A 14,146-nucleotide genomic window follows, 5' to 3' on the forward strand; every position below is an offset into this window, starting at 1 on the left:
CAGAGGCCAGAGGCGGGTGCTGAGTGTCCTGGTGTCACTCTCCACTTAATTCCCTTGAGACAGGGTCTCTCCCTGAACCTGCACTCTATTTTGCAGCCAGGCTGGCTGGCCAGCAAGCTCTAGCAATCCTCCTCCAACAGCGCTAGGCTGGCTATCTCACATGGCCACACACAGCTTCATATGTGGGTACTAAAGAGCTGAACTCAGATTGTCATGCCTGTGCAGTAAGTGCTGCTGTCCACTGAGATATTTCCCCAAACTTAGACTCTTTTCTTTTTCTTTCTTTCTTTCTTTTTTTTTTTTTTTTTTTGGTCTTGTTGAGACAGGGTCTCCCTGTAGCCCCAGCTGGCCTGGAACTCACTATGTAGACCAGGCTGGCCTTGAACTCACAGAGATCTGTCTGCCTCTGCCTCCCAAGTGCTGGGATTAAAGGTGTGCGCCACCACGCCTGGCCGACTCTTTTCTTTTTAAGAACATCCTAAAACTTAAAAAAATTGACCATGTACACAGAAACAAAGTAAGTTATAACAAGAATCAAAGGTGTGAAGTTTTCAAGCGTGTTTCCAAACTACTAAATCAACAACAGAACCTAAATGCCTGAAAACTGCGAAACACTTTTAAATAAGTTTATGGAGTAGAAACAGATCTAAATGGGAAGAAGGAGATAGATGTTCAGCCGAACAGCTGTGAACTGGTCGAACCCAGCAAAGCAGCCATTAGAGGGAAAGCTGGAGCCCTGAACAGATCAGAAGAGAGAAATGGGTTGGAAGCAAGGTGGAGACCCAGCTCAGGAGTACAGAGAAGTCCTAAAGACTTGTGCAGACTTAATGAACTAGAAACCAGACACTGTAGAGAGTCAATTGCTTTCTGGGGGACCTTGAACCAACCCAAACCTGGTTGTCTGAAGATCTAAACATTGACTAGGACTAGTAAGACTGATGGGGACAGTGAGAAAGCCAGGAGTGGCCAGTGTCAGGAATAGAAATGAGGTAGCCTAGCCTAACAGCAAAGGTCAGACTAGCAAGGGGCATTACAAGTCAATTTAATCCAGGAATATAGAGGTCAGAACCCTAAAAGGAAGTGTCAGCAAATTAAATCCAGCTACATAGGAAGAGATTGTTGTGACTGAGTGGAATTTAGCCCCACAACGCAAGGCTGGTTTGACACTGAGGAAGTGGTGCACGTGGTGCAGCAACGCCAGCACTGGTAGGCACCGCAAAGAATGGTGAGCAGGTCTGAGAGTTGCAGCACTGACGTTCATGGCCGCACTACTGACAGCAGCCAAGAGGTGCAAACACTCAAGTGTCCGTTAACAGACGAACAGACTGAGGGAAAGACGTCTACCCCAGTGTGGAGTATTATTCAGCCTGAAAAAGAATGAAATCCTGAACTCTGCTACCTCAGACTGAAATAAAAGGTACACAAAAGAACTCCCGCTGTGTGATCACACTTCAGTGAGGTCCCCCGGAGTCCTCAGAGTCACAGGGACAGAAAGTGGATAGGCTGCCAGGGCCAGGGGTGGGGAAGGATGGGAGGGGAGGGCTTAATGGAGACAGGATTTGAGTTTTGCAAGTGAAAAAGTCCTGTAGACCTACAGCGTGCTCAACACAGCTAAAACATGGTTGAAAATAATTAAGATGGTGAACACTGGGTGGGCGAGACAGCCCAGCCAGGAAAAGTGCTTCCCACAGTACCTGTGCGCTGAGTTTGAACCTGGGATCCCATGGTGGAAGGGGAAAACTGACACCTGCAGGTTGTCTTCTGACCGTCACACAAGCACCATGACACACATATGCACACACATCATACACACACATACACAATAAAAAGATGGTATTGTTCATTTTTTAATTCCAATTAAAAGCTTAAGAAGGGTAACTGCTGTAATCCACATTGTTCAAAGACCAAAGACTGTGAGGTGTGGAAGCATAAGATTGGACAAGACCAGAATGTCATGAGACTGGGATGTCAGCACTCCCTTGGGGGTGTGGGGCACCAAGTCAGTATTTTGAAGCTTAGTTTTATTTATTTACTATTTATTTATTTATTTATATTTTTGTTTGTTTTATGAAACAAGGTCTCAGTATGTTGCCTAAGCTGACCTCAGCTTCATGGTACCCCTCCTGGCTTAGCCTAGCTAGTGCTGGGTACTCACAGGTGTGCACCTCTGTGCCTGGCTCAACTGCTTTTTGTTGTGTTTATGGTTCTTGTTCTGAGGCAGGGTCTCTGTAACTGGGCTGTTCCTAGACCTAAGATAGCCCAGGCTGGCCTCCAATTTGTGGAAATTCTCCCATCTCTGCCTCCCCAGTGCTGGGATTTCAGGTCTGTGCCGCTGGGTTTGGTTTTTGAATCTTGGTTTTTAAACATTGTATTTATTATTTTTATTTTCTATGTATGGGTATATTGCCTACATGCATTTAAGTGCACCAATGTTGTATAATGCCCGCAGAAGTCAGAAGAGGGCATCAGATCCCAGGGAATTGGAGTTATGGACAGTTGTTAGCTGCCATGGGGGTGCTGGGAACTGAACCTGGGTTCTCTACAAGAGCAGCCAGTGCTCTTAACCACCAGCCTCTCTCCAGCCCCGAATTTTGCTTTTTAAATGGAAAAAAATCTGTACCAGCAAAGGGCTAAGGTACCTGGTGCTTCCCCTCACCATGCCCTGGTGTGACTCTGGGACAGAGGGAAGGGCTCAGGAAATCCATGCGGAGGGTGGACTCATGCTAATAACAAGGCAGCACTTTCTGTTCCTTAGCTGGGAAGTGCATTACATTGAAGGGAGCTGTAGTAACGGCTATGAGGTCTGTGGGCTCCGTGCCATCCTCTGTTTCCTGTGGTTCTTTCCAACGGAAGAGCTAATGCTTTGTATGTGTGTGAATGCACAGGTGTGTAGGGCACGTGTGCTTGCGGGGGCACATGCACATGAGTGGAGGCCAGAGGTCAGCCTTGGGTGATGACATAGATTCCTCAGGTGCTGTTCACCTTGTTTTAGACACGGGATCTCTCACTGATCTTGAACTTGCCAAGTAGACAAGGCTGAATGGCCAGAGAGTCCCACAGGCCTGCCCATCTCCATCTCCCTGTGTTGGAATTAGGAGCGTGCGCCACTATGTGGGTTTGTTGTCGTTAACCCTTTTTTTTCTAACATGGCTTCCCATAGGAATAACTTCTGGAGTAATGACCTTGTTAACCTTGTACCAAAAAGCTACTCTCTATAGTGCAAACATGCTCAGAGCCAAGTGTCCTTGTGACCTGGGCATATGACCTTGGTTTCTCAGGTCCCACTTTGCCCTCCACCCAAGATAATGAATGAGCGTGGATGTGCCGAACTAGCAGATCAAAGCACTGAATGCAGCATTTTCCTGTCTTCTTGGAAGCAGCAGATGGAAGAGCACTTGACTTTGTGTGTATAAGATAGTTTATGCCTAGGGATCGTAGGGCAAGATTCTCAGGTAAGACATGGGTGGATCCAACTTGTAGTTACTGGAGAAATGATTTTGAATCAAAGTGAGACCTGGCTCAGGAGCACAGCTCCATGAGAAATCTGAAGGAACGGACTCTGGGGTGCATGCAGGTCTACTCTCAGCTATTAACACTTAATGCTAAGGGTCAAGCTCATTACTTATTCAGGTAAATCTATAATATGGCTTTGTAAAGCTGTGGGTTCTGTGGATCGAACTCAGTTGTACTTGCAAGGTATGGACTTTACTGACAGACCCCTCTCCCCAACCCTAAAAACAATTTAAATGGTGGGGTGCAAGGATGAAGTGTTTCCTTGGAATTTCTGATGGAAGAGACAACAGACCGGATGAACCCACATATGTGTGGACCTTACTCGGACCTGTTTATAACGGTCAGGAAAGAGGGCATGAGGTGATGGACTGCATGTCAGATGGTACCAAGAAGTTATGGAGATTGCTTTTTGATATGATAGTGGATTAAGGTCATGATTGTGTGTGTGTGTGTGTGTGTGTGTGTGGTATAAGCATGTGTATGTGTCATGTGTGTGGTGTATGTATGTGTTGTATGCATCTATGTGTGTGTCTGTGGGTACACTTGCCTGTGCATGCCAGAGGTCAATGTTGGGTGTCTTCCTCATTCATTTCCTACCTTATTTTCTGAGACAGGGTCTCTCACTGAACCTGGAACTCACTTTTTGGCTAGACTGACTGGCCAGTGAGGCCTCAGGACCCACCTCCCTCCACCTGCCCTGGTGGTTTTTACATGGGAGCCAGGTATCTAAGCTCAGTTCCCCATGCTTGTGGAGCACTTTCTTCACTGAACTGTCTCCACAGCCCCTGAGGTTATGATTTTAGAGACGAGTAGGGGCTGGAGAGATGGCTCAGGGATTTGGCATGTGTGGCTCTAGCAGAGGACCAGTGTTCAGTTTCCACCACCCACATTGGGTGGCTTACAATCACCTCTAACTCCAGCTCTACGGTATCTGGTGCCCTTTTGTGGCCTCCAAGAGCACCTGCAGGCACATGCACATACCCGCATAGACACACACACACACACACACACACACACACACAATTTAAAATAATAAAAATAAATCTTAATCCTGGCACTTGAGAGGCAGAAGTAGCTGGATCTCTATGAGATCAAGGCCAGCCTGGTCTACATAGTGAGTTCCAGGCTAGCTGGGGCTACAGGGAGACCCTGTTTCAACAAACAACAAATGTTTAAAGAGAAGAGTGCTCATGTAATCTTATGGATTTGGTTATGGGATATCTGAATTGCCCTCAGACGAGGTGCTGGGGTGGTGCTTTACCCTGACCAACAACCAGCCTTTGGTTTGCTCTTGTGCAGGAGCCTAGCCATGAGCTGGTGGGGACACACCTGCGAGCTCTGGATTCTGTGTGAGGACTGAAGGGAAGGTGATCTTTCCCAGGGCTTCCTTTCTGTGGAGATTTGGCCACTCTTGCTCAGTCCATGGGCTCTCACACACTGTTTCACATGGGAAAAGATCTGTGTGCTCAGAAAAAGTGCTGGACACCAGGGGCCCCTGTCTCCTTCTCCTCAAGAGGAGCTAGGGTGTGCTTGGGGCCTGATGACCGGTGGACAGAGCTCAGAGCTCCTGTCACTGGCTGTCTATCAGAACATTTGCGTAGCCACCGCAGACCTGGGCTAGAGATCCCCTTGTGCAGGGTCGGGTGGGAGATGACCTCCTCCTCCAGCATGCTACAAAACCTGGATCCCTTCCCCTCCCCCCAGGATCCCTTCCCCTCACAGGGTGGGACCCAGAGGGTTCCTGAGGGTCCTGACAGGTACCTCTGCTCTCAGGCCCACCTTGCCCAGGTAGAGGACAGAGCTGGAGTCAGTTGGACAGGGTCTGTGGGGGACTGAGGCAGGTGAGGGGGACCTCAGCCTGGAAGGGGTAGAGGAGGCAGAGAAAGGCCCCTGGGCTGGGCCGGCATCTCTCATGTGTCCTTCAAAGGGGGCAGCTCAGTGCCATGGCCTGTGGTGGCTCTGTTGCTGTTCTACGTGGCACTCTTGTGCCTGGTGCTGCTTAGGTGTGCCCCTTGCTGTAAACAGCTGCCCAAGCCCTGACCCAGGCTGGGGTGCTCAAGTTGCCTCCAGGGAGGACCCCCACAGTTGAGCCCAGACTACTTGGGGAGTCATAGGGTTTCGGCAAAACTTGGAAACTCAAGAGGCATCCAGCCCTGGAGGGGACCAATGTGGAGACCAAGCTTCTCAGGGCGGGAAGGGCAGGGGAGAGGGAACCTGCGTGAGGCCAGGCCCACGCAGAGGTGGCAGCTGCCTCAACCCTCAGATTTGGTACTCCTGCGAGACCATCCTCGCCCCAGTGCATGCTGGGTTCTGTAGGTTCATGCCTGGAGATTGGGCCACCTAAGCCATCGGGTCTATGTGGGTAATAGCTGACTCGGGTCCCCTGGCCACAGTAGGGAACCAGTGGCAGATGGCTAGACGGGGAGCGTATCACTAAGCCGAGCCTGGAGCAGGCAGCAGGGGATTCTGCACCAGGGGCAGGTGCACACACAGGAGGTATGGAGCCTGGCCCCACCTCATGATCTAGGGCATGTACTATGTCTGCTGTACCTCAGTTTACCCTCTGTAAAGGGTGGCACAGGCACCCATAGGGCCTGCTGTGAGGGTTTGATGGCACCCTGAGGAAGTGCCGGCTCAGGACCCCAGATTCCCCACTGAGGTGTACCTCCATGTGCCCATTCTCAGCTGCGTCGTGCAGGGGGGTCCCGCCCCAGGAGTCTCTCATGATGGGGGCACCCATGAGCAGGAGCCGGTCTAGAATAGGCGTGTGGCCACCCCGAGCCGCAAAGTGCAGGGCTGTAGCCCCCTCGTTATCTCGTGCTGTTAGGCCGATGTCTGTGAACGTGACCTGGTGGGAGGGAAGACTGTCAGCTGAGGGTGACCACCCCCAGGCATGAGAGGCAGGGGCACTCAGAGCTGAAGTGGGAACTAACCCCAGGAGTGAACCTCAGGGAACAGCAATGACATCCCTAGGAAGCCCTGAGACAGAACAGGCTCACCCCACAGGCCCTGTGACCCACGTGACATCCTGGGCCAGAGTGCACAAGCATCCTAGAGGCATGGATGCTCCAGCACCTTTCTCCACTGCCCTGGCTCAGAGATGGTCACAGTTCTACAACCTGTCCTGCTGGTCCCTGGAACCCAGCTGGGACCCTCTCGGGGTGTCCAGTCAAGAGCTGTGGCCACCTTTCTCCCATGGCTGGCACACTGAAATGTGGGCATCTGGGATAACCAGCCATTGATTTGTTCTTTGGGGAGAGGTAGGCTCTGCAGAGGAATCCGTGTCTTGACAGGCAGGGCTAAGGACTATGGTGTCTCTTCTCCTCTCCCTTCCTGTTGCCAGGAATGGGGCCAATGTTTCCCATGGAGGAGAGGCACCCCTATAGTAGAGAAGAGCCTATACCCCAAGCTGTCTCAAGGAATCCACAGCCTACTGTGCTTGTCAGGATGAGCACAGAGGGTGGCCCCAGGGGACAGGGCAGGGGTGCTTTAGGGATTCCCCATTAAGATGTGCTTTCTGGGCCTGGGACCCTTTGGCCACTTCTTTCCCAGGACAGAGCATGACTACCTCAGTAGATGCCCCACCTGTGTCCTGCTGCTCGCCACTGTCATGGCTACATTTCCCCTCACATCCCACTGGCTCACACTGGAAATGTGGCCCACTCAGAGTCTCAGATCTGGGGAACAGCACAGGTGGGGGCCATGGCCTGGAGTGAGCAGGTCAGACTGATGATAGGCAAGGTTATGGGATGTCAGGAAGCTGTGTGGCTGGGAGCTGAGGCTTCCTCCTGGGGAGACTTGGAGTGGGGGAGTGGGGGCTGCACTGGAGACACACTGGTGCCCAGGCATGTGTGGCAGGGAAAACTGGAGGTAACTGCCAGCAAGCCCCTGGGACCAAGGTGAACAGGCTGGGTGTCAAACTGAAGACCTGGGGAGTCTCGCTGCTTCCTGTCCATTGCTCATTAATGGCCTCCTTGTGCTGACTGCCAGGCACAAGGAAGTCAGCAGACAGGGTCCCTGACCTGTGCTCCTGGAGCTTACAGTCCAGGGGTGGACAAAGACTATGGTCACAGTGTGAGCCAGATGTGCAGCCAGCCAGGTGTTGGTATCATGGACACCTGGGGAGCTCACACAGGCACAAGGTGTAGAACTTGAAAGGGCCCTGAAGGGCGGCCAGGAAAAGAACCAGAGGGGAGTGGGGAGGGAGGCCCTGCAAAAAGTGTGAGTCTGGGCAGGGATGTCTGTCCCTTCTCCACCAGCAGCAGAATGGCTCTCTGTAGTGCAGGCAGATTCGCTCAGAGCCCTCCATGGCTCCCCAGTACCCTTAGGAAAGAGCCCTGTCTGGCCAGAGCCCCCTCTTTGCACTCCACCCCAGGCCCAGAGGCCAGGCTCTCCCACCTTTGAGTGTGCTGTGTTCTCTTCCAGGAAACTGCCTTGGGTCCTGCCCTCCAGCCGCCCCTCCTCTTCCGCTTCCTCCTCCAGGGGGCCAGCCCCTGCTCAGACCCCACAGAGACTCTAATGACCCCTGGAGCTCCTGCCTCCCTGTGGGTGGCTGGTTTTCTGTCATGGAGGTGAGAAATGCCTGGCATCCTGTAAGAAGTCACCCTCAACTCTGGCCACTCTGGAGTCTTCGGGTTCCCTTCCTGGAAAAGGTGGGTGGCTGGCCCAGGGCTCTGAGGCAGCAGGGCCCGAATGTGGCTGAATGGCTCAGGTGAAGCCATGTGGGCACCAGTGACAGAGCACCTGGCGAGCCATCAACCCTGAGAGAGCCCTGGAAGCATACCCTACGCCTGGGAAGAGGCCCAGAGAGCCCCAGAGCACCATTTGCGCCACAGTCCATGGACTTTCCAGAGATATGGAGTCCATCTGACACCCCAGCTGCCCTGTGGGACCCTGGTGCCCGAGAACCCCCTCCAGGCTTGGGCTCCAGGGCCTGGACTCTCTGGGTGTCCTGTCTTCCCCGCAGTGTCTCCTTACCAGCCAGACGACCAGCGAGTAGTGGCCACGGGCAGCTGCAGCATGCAGTGCACTCATGCCGTCCAGGGCACGCAGGCGCACGTCAGCACCACAGTCCTTCACCAGAAACTGTGCCAGGTGCAGGTGGCCCTCTTGGCAGGCCAGGTAGAGTGGGGAGGCACCGCTGCGTGTCCGCTGGTTCACACCACTGGGCAGAGGGAAGGAGGCTCAGTGGGCTGCACCCAGAGCTGTCCCCAGTGAGGTCAGACAGGAGAAGCATTTTGGGAAAGTGTCAACAACCTTAACTGATTCTGTTTTCTCATTTGTCTCCACAGAGACACAGATCTGCTCCAACTCCCAAGGGACCCTCTGCCTCTGTGCCCCTGAGACTGCCACAGAGCAGCCCTGAGGGACGTGGATGCCTGTGTCCACAGAGCAGCCCTGAGGGACGTGGATGCCTGTGTCCATGGAGCAGCCCCTTCACATTGCTTCGGTGCTGTGCTCACTGGGCTGGGGTGATGGTGACCTCCTCTTGTGGTAAGGCTCTTCACCTTCCTGGCTCAAACTTTCCTCTTGGCTCTCTGATCATGCCCCGGCCTTGTCCCATCCTCACCTCCAGGGCCTTGGGCCAGGGCGGTGAGCAACGACATGCACACGACACACTAGGTGACTTAAGATCCACCCCTCACAGGGCCTGCCTTAAGGCCACCAGCATGTCCTCCTCTGTCTCCTCTCTGTGCAGCCCCCCTCAGTGGCCAGGCTCCCACAGCAGGGCTCTAGGTGCTCACCTGCTGTGGGCAGCAGCCAGGAGTTTCAGACAGGTCAGGTCCCCGCTGACAGCAGCGTGGTGCAGTGGCAAGGCCCCCTCCAGCGTCTCCAGTGTGGCCAAGTGGCCCTCACGCAGCAGCCACTCCACCAGCACCGGGTGTCCAAAGCGGGCCGCCAGGTGCAGCGGGGAGACACCCGAGGCATCTTGGTCCTACCAAGGCACAAGCAGGGCACTGAGCTGTGCAGACCCCAATGCAGCCCTTCTGGGCAGTGCCAAAGTGACCAGAGCCAGCAGAGTCTGGGCTCATGGAGAACCCAGAGCTGCCTGCAGCCCTACTGATAGCTGGCTCCCTCCTCCTTCCTCCACTCCTCTGCTGGGACTGAGGAAGAGGCAGGGCTACCCTGGGGTCCCACTCACACCAGACTGGCCACCTTCCTCATCAGCTGAGTCCCTGCACACTCTGCTCAGGCTCAGAAAGGCTTCTGCTAGCCCAATGAAGCCCGCCATGAGTGTCCCAGGACACCTGCCTCTGGGCCTCTGCCCTTCATCTCTCCTCTGGCCACAGGTCCCCAAGGCCAGAGAGCATCTCCATTGGCAGACCTGGCAATTCTCTGAGGGCTCCATGATCCAAGTGAGTCTGGAAATGGGCCTGAGCCTACCCACTGCCCTCAAGATCATTAGAGGATGTGGAGGCTGGAGCCCGCGACTGCTCTGCACGATGTGCTGTCTCTGTCTCCATCCAGCTCTACTTCCTCATGTTCCTAAGAATGCAGCCAGGGCTGACAACAGTTCTAAGGTCTTTGACCTGTACCAAGCAGGCCTGGGCATGCAGGCAAGGAGGAGCCCTGGTAGAAATGCTCTGGATGGGACAGTCCCTGAGTCTATAGGGTCTTCTCACCAGGACAGCTCTCACTACATCCCAGCCTGAGTCCTCAGGGCCCCAAGATCCCGAGTTCCCATGGTGACACCTCTTGACCCACAGGCCCTGTAGATCAGGTCCACTCAAGGATGGGGCCCTGAACACAGACAAGGCCACCTCTAGCAGTGTCAGGTGCTCCCAGCTGGAGGAGGAGTAGAGAAAGCACTCCTCTTGTGCCAGCACTTAGTACATACAAGGGTGACTGATGTAACAACCTCGGTGTTCAACGGCTTTGTGTTGTTCCAGGAGGATGGGGAGGGTGGGAGGTAGAGACACACAATTCTGGTTGAGAGCCCAGAGTTCCTCAGGGATCAGACCTTCCAGGCTCACCCCTCTGTGAGTCCACCCCAGTCAGCTTCACCGAGATCAGGTGTGGGGCTGCCCCATTTCTGCTTACCTGCAGCCCACAGCCCCCATTATGGACCAGCCAACACAGCTCTGCCAAGTTGCCAGTGGCCGCTGCGTCGTGCACTGGCGTGGCCCCGTTGTGGGCCCGCTGATTGCCGGGCAGCTTGGCCCGCTGCACCAGGAACTTGACACAGTCCAGGTGGCCAGCCCGGGAGGCATGGTGTACCAGGCCAGCCCCCAGGGCATCAGTGACGCCAGGGCTCAGAGCACCAGCCTCGAACAGTCGTTCCAAGGTGGCCACATCCCCGTCCCTGGAGGCCAGCAGCGCCTGCTGCTCCTCCATCCTCAGGCCCGGTTCTCAGTGACGGCTTGTACGCAGGCCCGGCCGGGCTTCCCGTTTCAGGCGTGGACGCAGCTGTGGGCTCTGGTTACCAGATAAGCAGCTCACAGGGCAGATGGGAGGCAGCAACAGGGGGGCAGGCCTGGGGAAGAGCCCTCAAAGCCCTGCCCAAGCTACTCCCACTGGGTGCTGGAAGCTTTGGAGCATGGGGAGTGCAGGTCCTGGGGGAAGGGCTATGAGGAGCAGCTGGAGCCTGTCACCTATGGGGGAAGGAAGCCTCAGCGGGGTTCTTGGCCTCAGACAGATCTCTAGCACTCCAGCACCTGGAGGGTGTTTGCAGCTACAGACAGCTCAGGCTTAGAAACCTGCTCTCAGCCCCATCAGGCATGTCAGCAGAGATCGCAGGAGACTTCTCAATTCTCACTGAAGTGTGGACCCACTGTGATGCCCCTTAGGGGCTAAATGCCCTCACACTCAGAGAAGCCCCAAGCCTCCTAGGACTCTACATTTGATTTTTGTTTTATTTTCTTGAGACAATATCTCACTATGTGGCCCTGGCTAGCCTAGAACTTGCTATGTAGACTAGGCTGGCCTCAAACTCACAGATCCGCCTGCCTATGCCTCCTGAGTGCTGGGATTAAAGGTGTGAGCTGGCTGGCTCTACATCCGAATCTGGATACTTGGCTGCCCTCAGCCAGATGCTGGGTGAGCATCAGGTGGCTGCTGGATGGGAGGGCCTCTAAGATAAGATCAGGCGTCCAGAGCCCTGCCTCGCCCTCTCTGACCACAGCATTTTTCCAGATTCTTCAGAGGGCCTGGACTGTCTGTGGTCCTTGGCTCAGGTTTCTTCTAGTGCCGCGGTCAGCCCGGTCAACAGAAGCCCAGGACAGCAGGCAAGCACAGAAATCTTTCATTGCTTCATTTAATTTCTGACAGTTCTTTCAGCACATTGTACAGTCCTTTGGACTGTAAAACCGAAATTTACCAGTGTTACTCTTGAAAATTATTCCTATGTAAATATTGGCACGATGTGTGCCAATTTCTGTAAAGATGACAGAAGCCTTTTGCAAATAAAATTAAAATTAAAGCTGAGTGAGGGACAATCAGTTTCCCACCCCAAGAATGACCCAGACCAGGACCAGCCGTCCCTTAGTGAGGCTGGAGCTGAATCCCTGAGTGAAGGTAAAGGAGGAGACATGTGGCAGGGTGAACTGTGGCCTCCGAGAGCCTGGATGGCACGAGGCTGTGCTGGGAGACCTGTCAGGCCCGGGAGGCACGGCACACTGAGGTTGGGGAAGAGCACAGCAGGGTGGCATTTGGAAAAGGCATAGGAATCCTGGGAGAATGCTTTGTAGGTGCACATGGGAGGCCGTAGGTGAAGAAAAAAAAAAATTAAGTTTCCTATTTTCACGATAGCAGCTAACTGGCAGAGGGTTACACTGGATTTTATCTTCCGGACAAAATACCTTCTAGGGCTGAGTATTCCTGACAGGCTGACGCAGTTCCCAAAGGGGCACACTTCCATTTCCACATGGCCTTTCAGAAAGTACCAGGAAGACAGTCCTATGAGGGCACTGGTGTCCTGGGCCTATAAGGCTCGGGGCTAGGGTAGGGTTCTGTGTGCCAGTCAGGCCCCCACTGTTCCCCGCCCCAGAGTGAGACAGCCATCCCAGTGCGGCTCTTGAGAAGGGACAACTCAGGGGCCAGCTGCCTTAGCAAGGGGCTTCCTATGGATTGAGTGGCCAAGGTTCTCTCTGGCCACTGAGGGCAAGAGAGGCCTCTAGCCCTAGATCTGGCTCTCCAGCTGGGCCACGGCCTGCTTCAGGTCCTCCACAACAAGGTCCACTTCAGACCTGGTGGTGCTGCGGCCCACACTGAGCCGGAGTGCGTTCCGGGCCACGTCCACAGGGATGCCACAGCTCAGCAGCACTGGGGATGGCCTGCGGGGTGGGGACAGAGGAAGAGTTTGTCTTTGTGTTCCTTGCCTCTCAGCCAGGTCCTCATGTTGAGGATGTGCTGTGTGGGCCCAGTGCCCACCCGCCTGGCCTGGCTGACATTCACCCCTTGGTCCTGCTCCCAACTCCCTGGACCAAACATGGTTAAGCCACTCATGGTTGAGGGCCCGCTAAAGCCTCCCATCACTCCTGTACACTCTTGTGCTCCAGGTGGGGGTGGCACGCTTCCTGACTTCCGAGCGCCCTCCTTCCCTGGGGCAGCCAGCTGTGTCTGGCTTGGTGCTGAGCCCTGGGATCCTGGGGCTTTCTTGTACTTGCGGTCAGAGGCCAGAGGTCATTCAGACTGACAGAGCAAAAGCAAAGAACCTCCCCTTTCACGGGGTGCTGAGCTGCGGCAAGTGCTTTGCACACACGGTCAGGCCAGTGCTCATGGAGGGACAGGTGGGACAGCCAAGCCGGCTTCCCTGCTGCAGGGCTATAGGAGGTGACAGAACGCTGGTGCCAAGGCCCACCCAAGCTGCCCAAGCAAACTCCTCATTCGCACAGCCCTGGCAGAGGATGATCTCATTCACAGGACCACCTGGATGAGAAGGTGGTCACATCAGGCAAGGCACTGATTGGCCTGGGCACCTGCTGCTCCTGCTGTCCAGACTTAAAGCAGAATCTACTGCCCACCCCCTCAGCCTCCTTGGCCATGAGCCCTGCAGAGTGCTGACCTTGAAGCCCCAGGGGCACTGTCACTCTGGTCACTCAAACCCCTTTCCTACTGCTGTACGCTGTCCCCAGCCCTTGATGCCAGTGCCAGGAGGGCACAGAAGCCATCGGAAGACTGACCTCATTTCCTGCCAAAGAGCTGTCTTCTTGTTGCTCCCATTCTTTGAGGCCCACTGGCCACTTGTGCTGCCACCAGCCCCATCTTGATGGCTACATCCCCAAAGCCCTGGGCCTGACAGCATGGCCACTCTGCCTCATCTTTCTCATCTGAGAATGGAGTTCTCCAAGATCTTTCTCTCAGGGTCGTGGTGAACCTTCCCTGAGCATTGCCACCTAGCACTCCATCAGTGGCAGCCCATGTCCTCCCTGTCTGCGCACCTGCCCCAGCTGGGTCAGCCTCCCTGCTTTTGAGGGAGCCTCAGCCATATAATGGACTCGAGGTCTTGTCTGCTCCCAGCCCCAGGGCCTCTCTCTTCTGTAAGCCACTGAGCCCTGGGACCTGTCTTCTTTGTCCCCCTGTGCTGGCTGGCACAGGGACCCTCTGCATCCTCCCTTCCTGTACCCACCGCACCACCCCGCCAGCTTTGGGCTGGCTGCCGATTGCTGTGCTGCCGCCTGGAGCCTGGTCCCTT

At 54.7% G+C, this 14,146-nt stretch overlaps 2 protein-coding genes across 6 annotated transcripts in view; both read right to left on the minus strand.

Annotated features, from left to right (window-relative positions):
• Positions 1-11,337, minus strand: part of Espnl (espin like) — a 31,189-nt gene extending 19,852 nt beyond the window's left edge. The window contains exons 1-4 of the mRNA XM_008832482.2: positions 10,555-11,337; positions 9,258-9,448; positions 8,491-8,677; positions 6,179-6,361 (exon numbers count right to left, since the gene is read on the minus strand). Coding sequence (XP_008830704.1) covers positions 6,179-6,361; positions 8,491-8,677; positions 9,258-9,448; positions 10,555-10,848 — 855 coding nt within the window. The 5' untranslated portion in view covers positions 10,849-11,337. The remainder of the gene's footprint in view (positions 1-6,178; positions 6,362-8,490; positions 8,678-9,257; positions 9,449-10,554) is intronic.
• Positions 11,338-11,747: 410 nt separating this feature from the next.
• The window catches only part of Scly (selenocysteine lyase), a 28,490-nt gene continuing 26,091 nt past the window's right edge, over positions 11,748-14,146 (minus strand). For all 5 annotated transcript variants that reach the window (XM_008832474.3, XM_029563259.1, XM_008832476.3 and 2 more), the window contains one exon: positions 11,748-12,785. In XM_008832474.3, the coding sequence (XP_008830696.1) occupies positions 12,632-12,785 (154 nt within the window). In that variant the 3' untranslated portion in view covers positions 11,748-12,631. The remainder of the gene's footprint in view (positions 12,786-14,146) is intronic.

The sequence above is a fragment of the Nannospalax galili genome, unplaced genomic scaffold, assembly GCF_000622305.1.
Source record: "Nannospalax galili isolate Female #2095 unplaced genomic scaffold, S.galili_v1.0 scaffold1536, whole genome shotgun sequence".
Lineage (NCBI taxonomy): Eukaryota > Metazoa > Chordata > Mammalia > Rodentia > Spalacidae > Nannospalax > Nannospalax galili.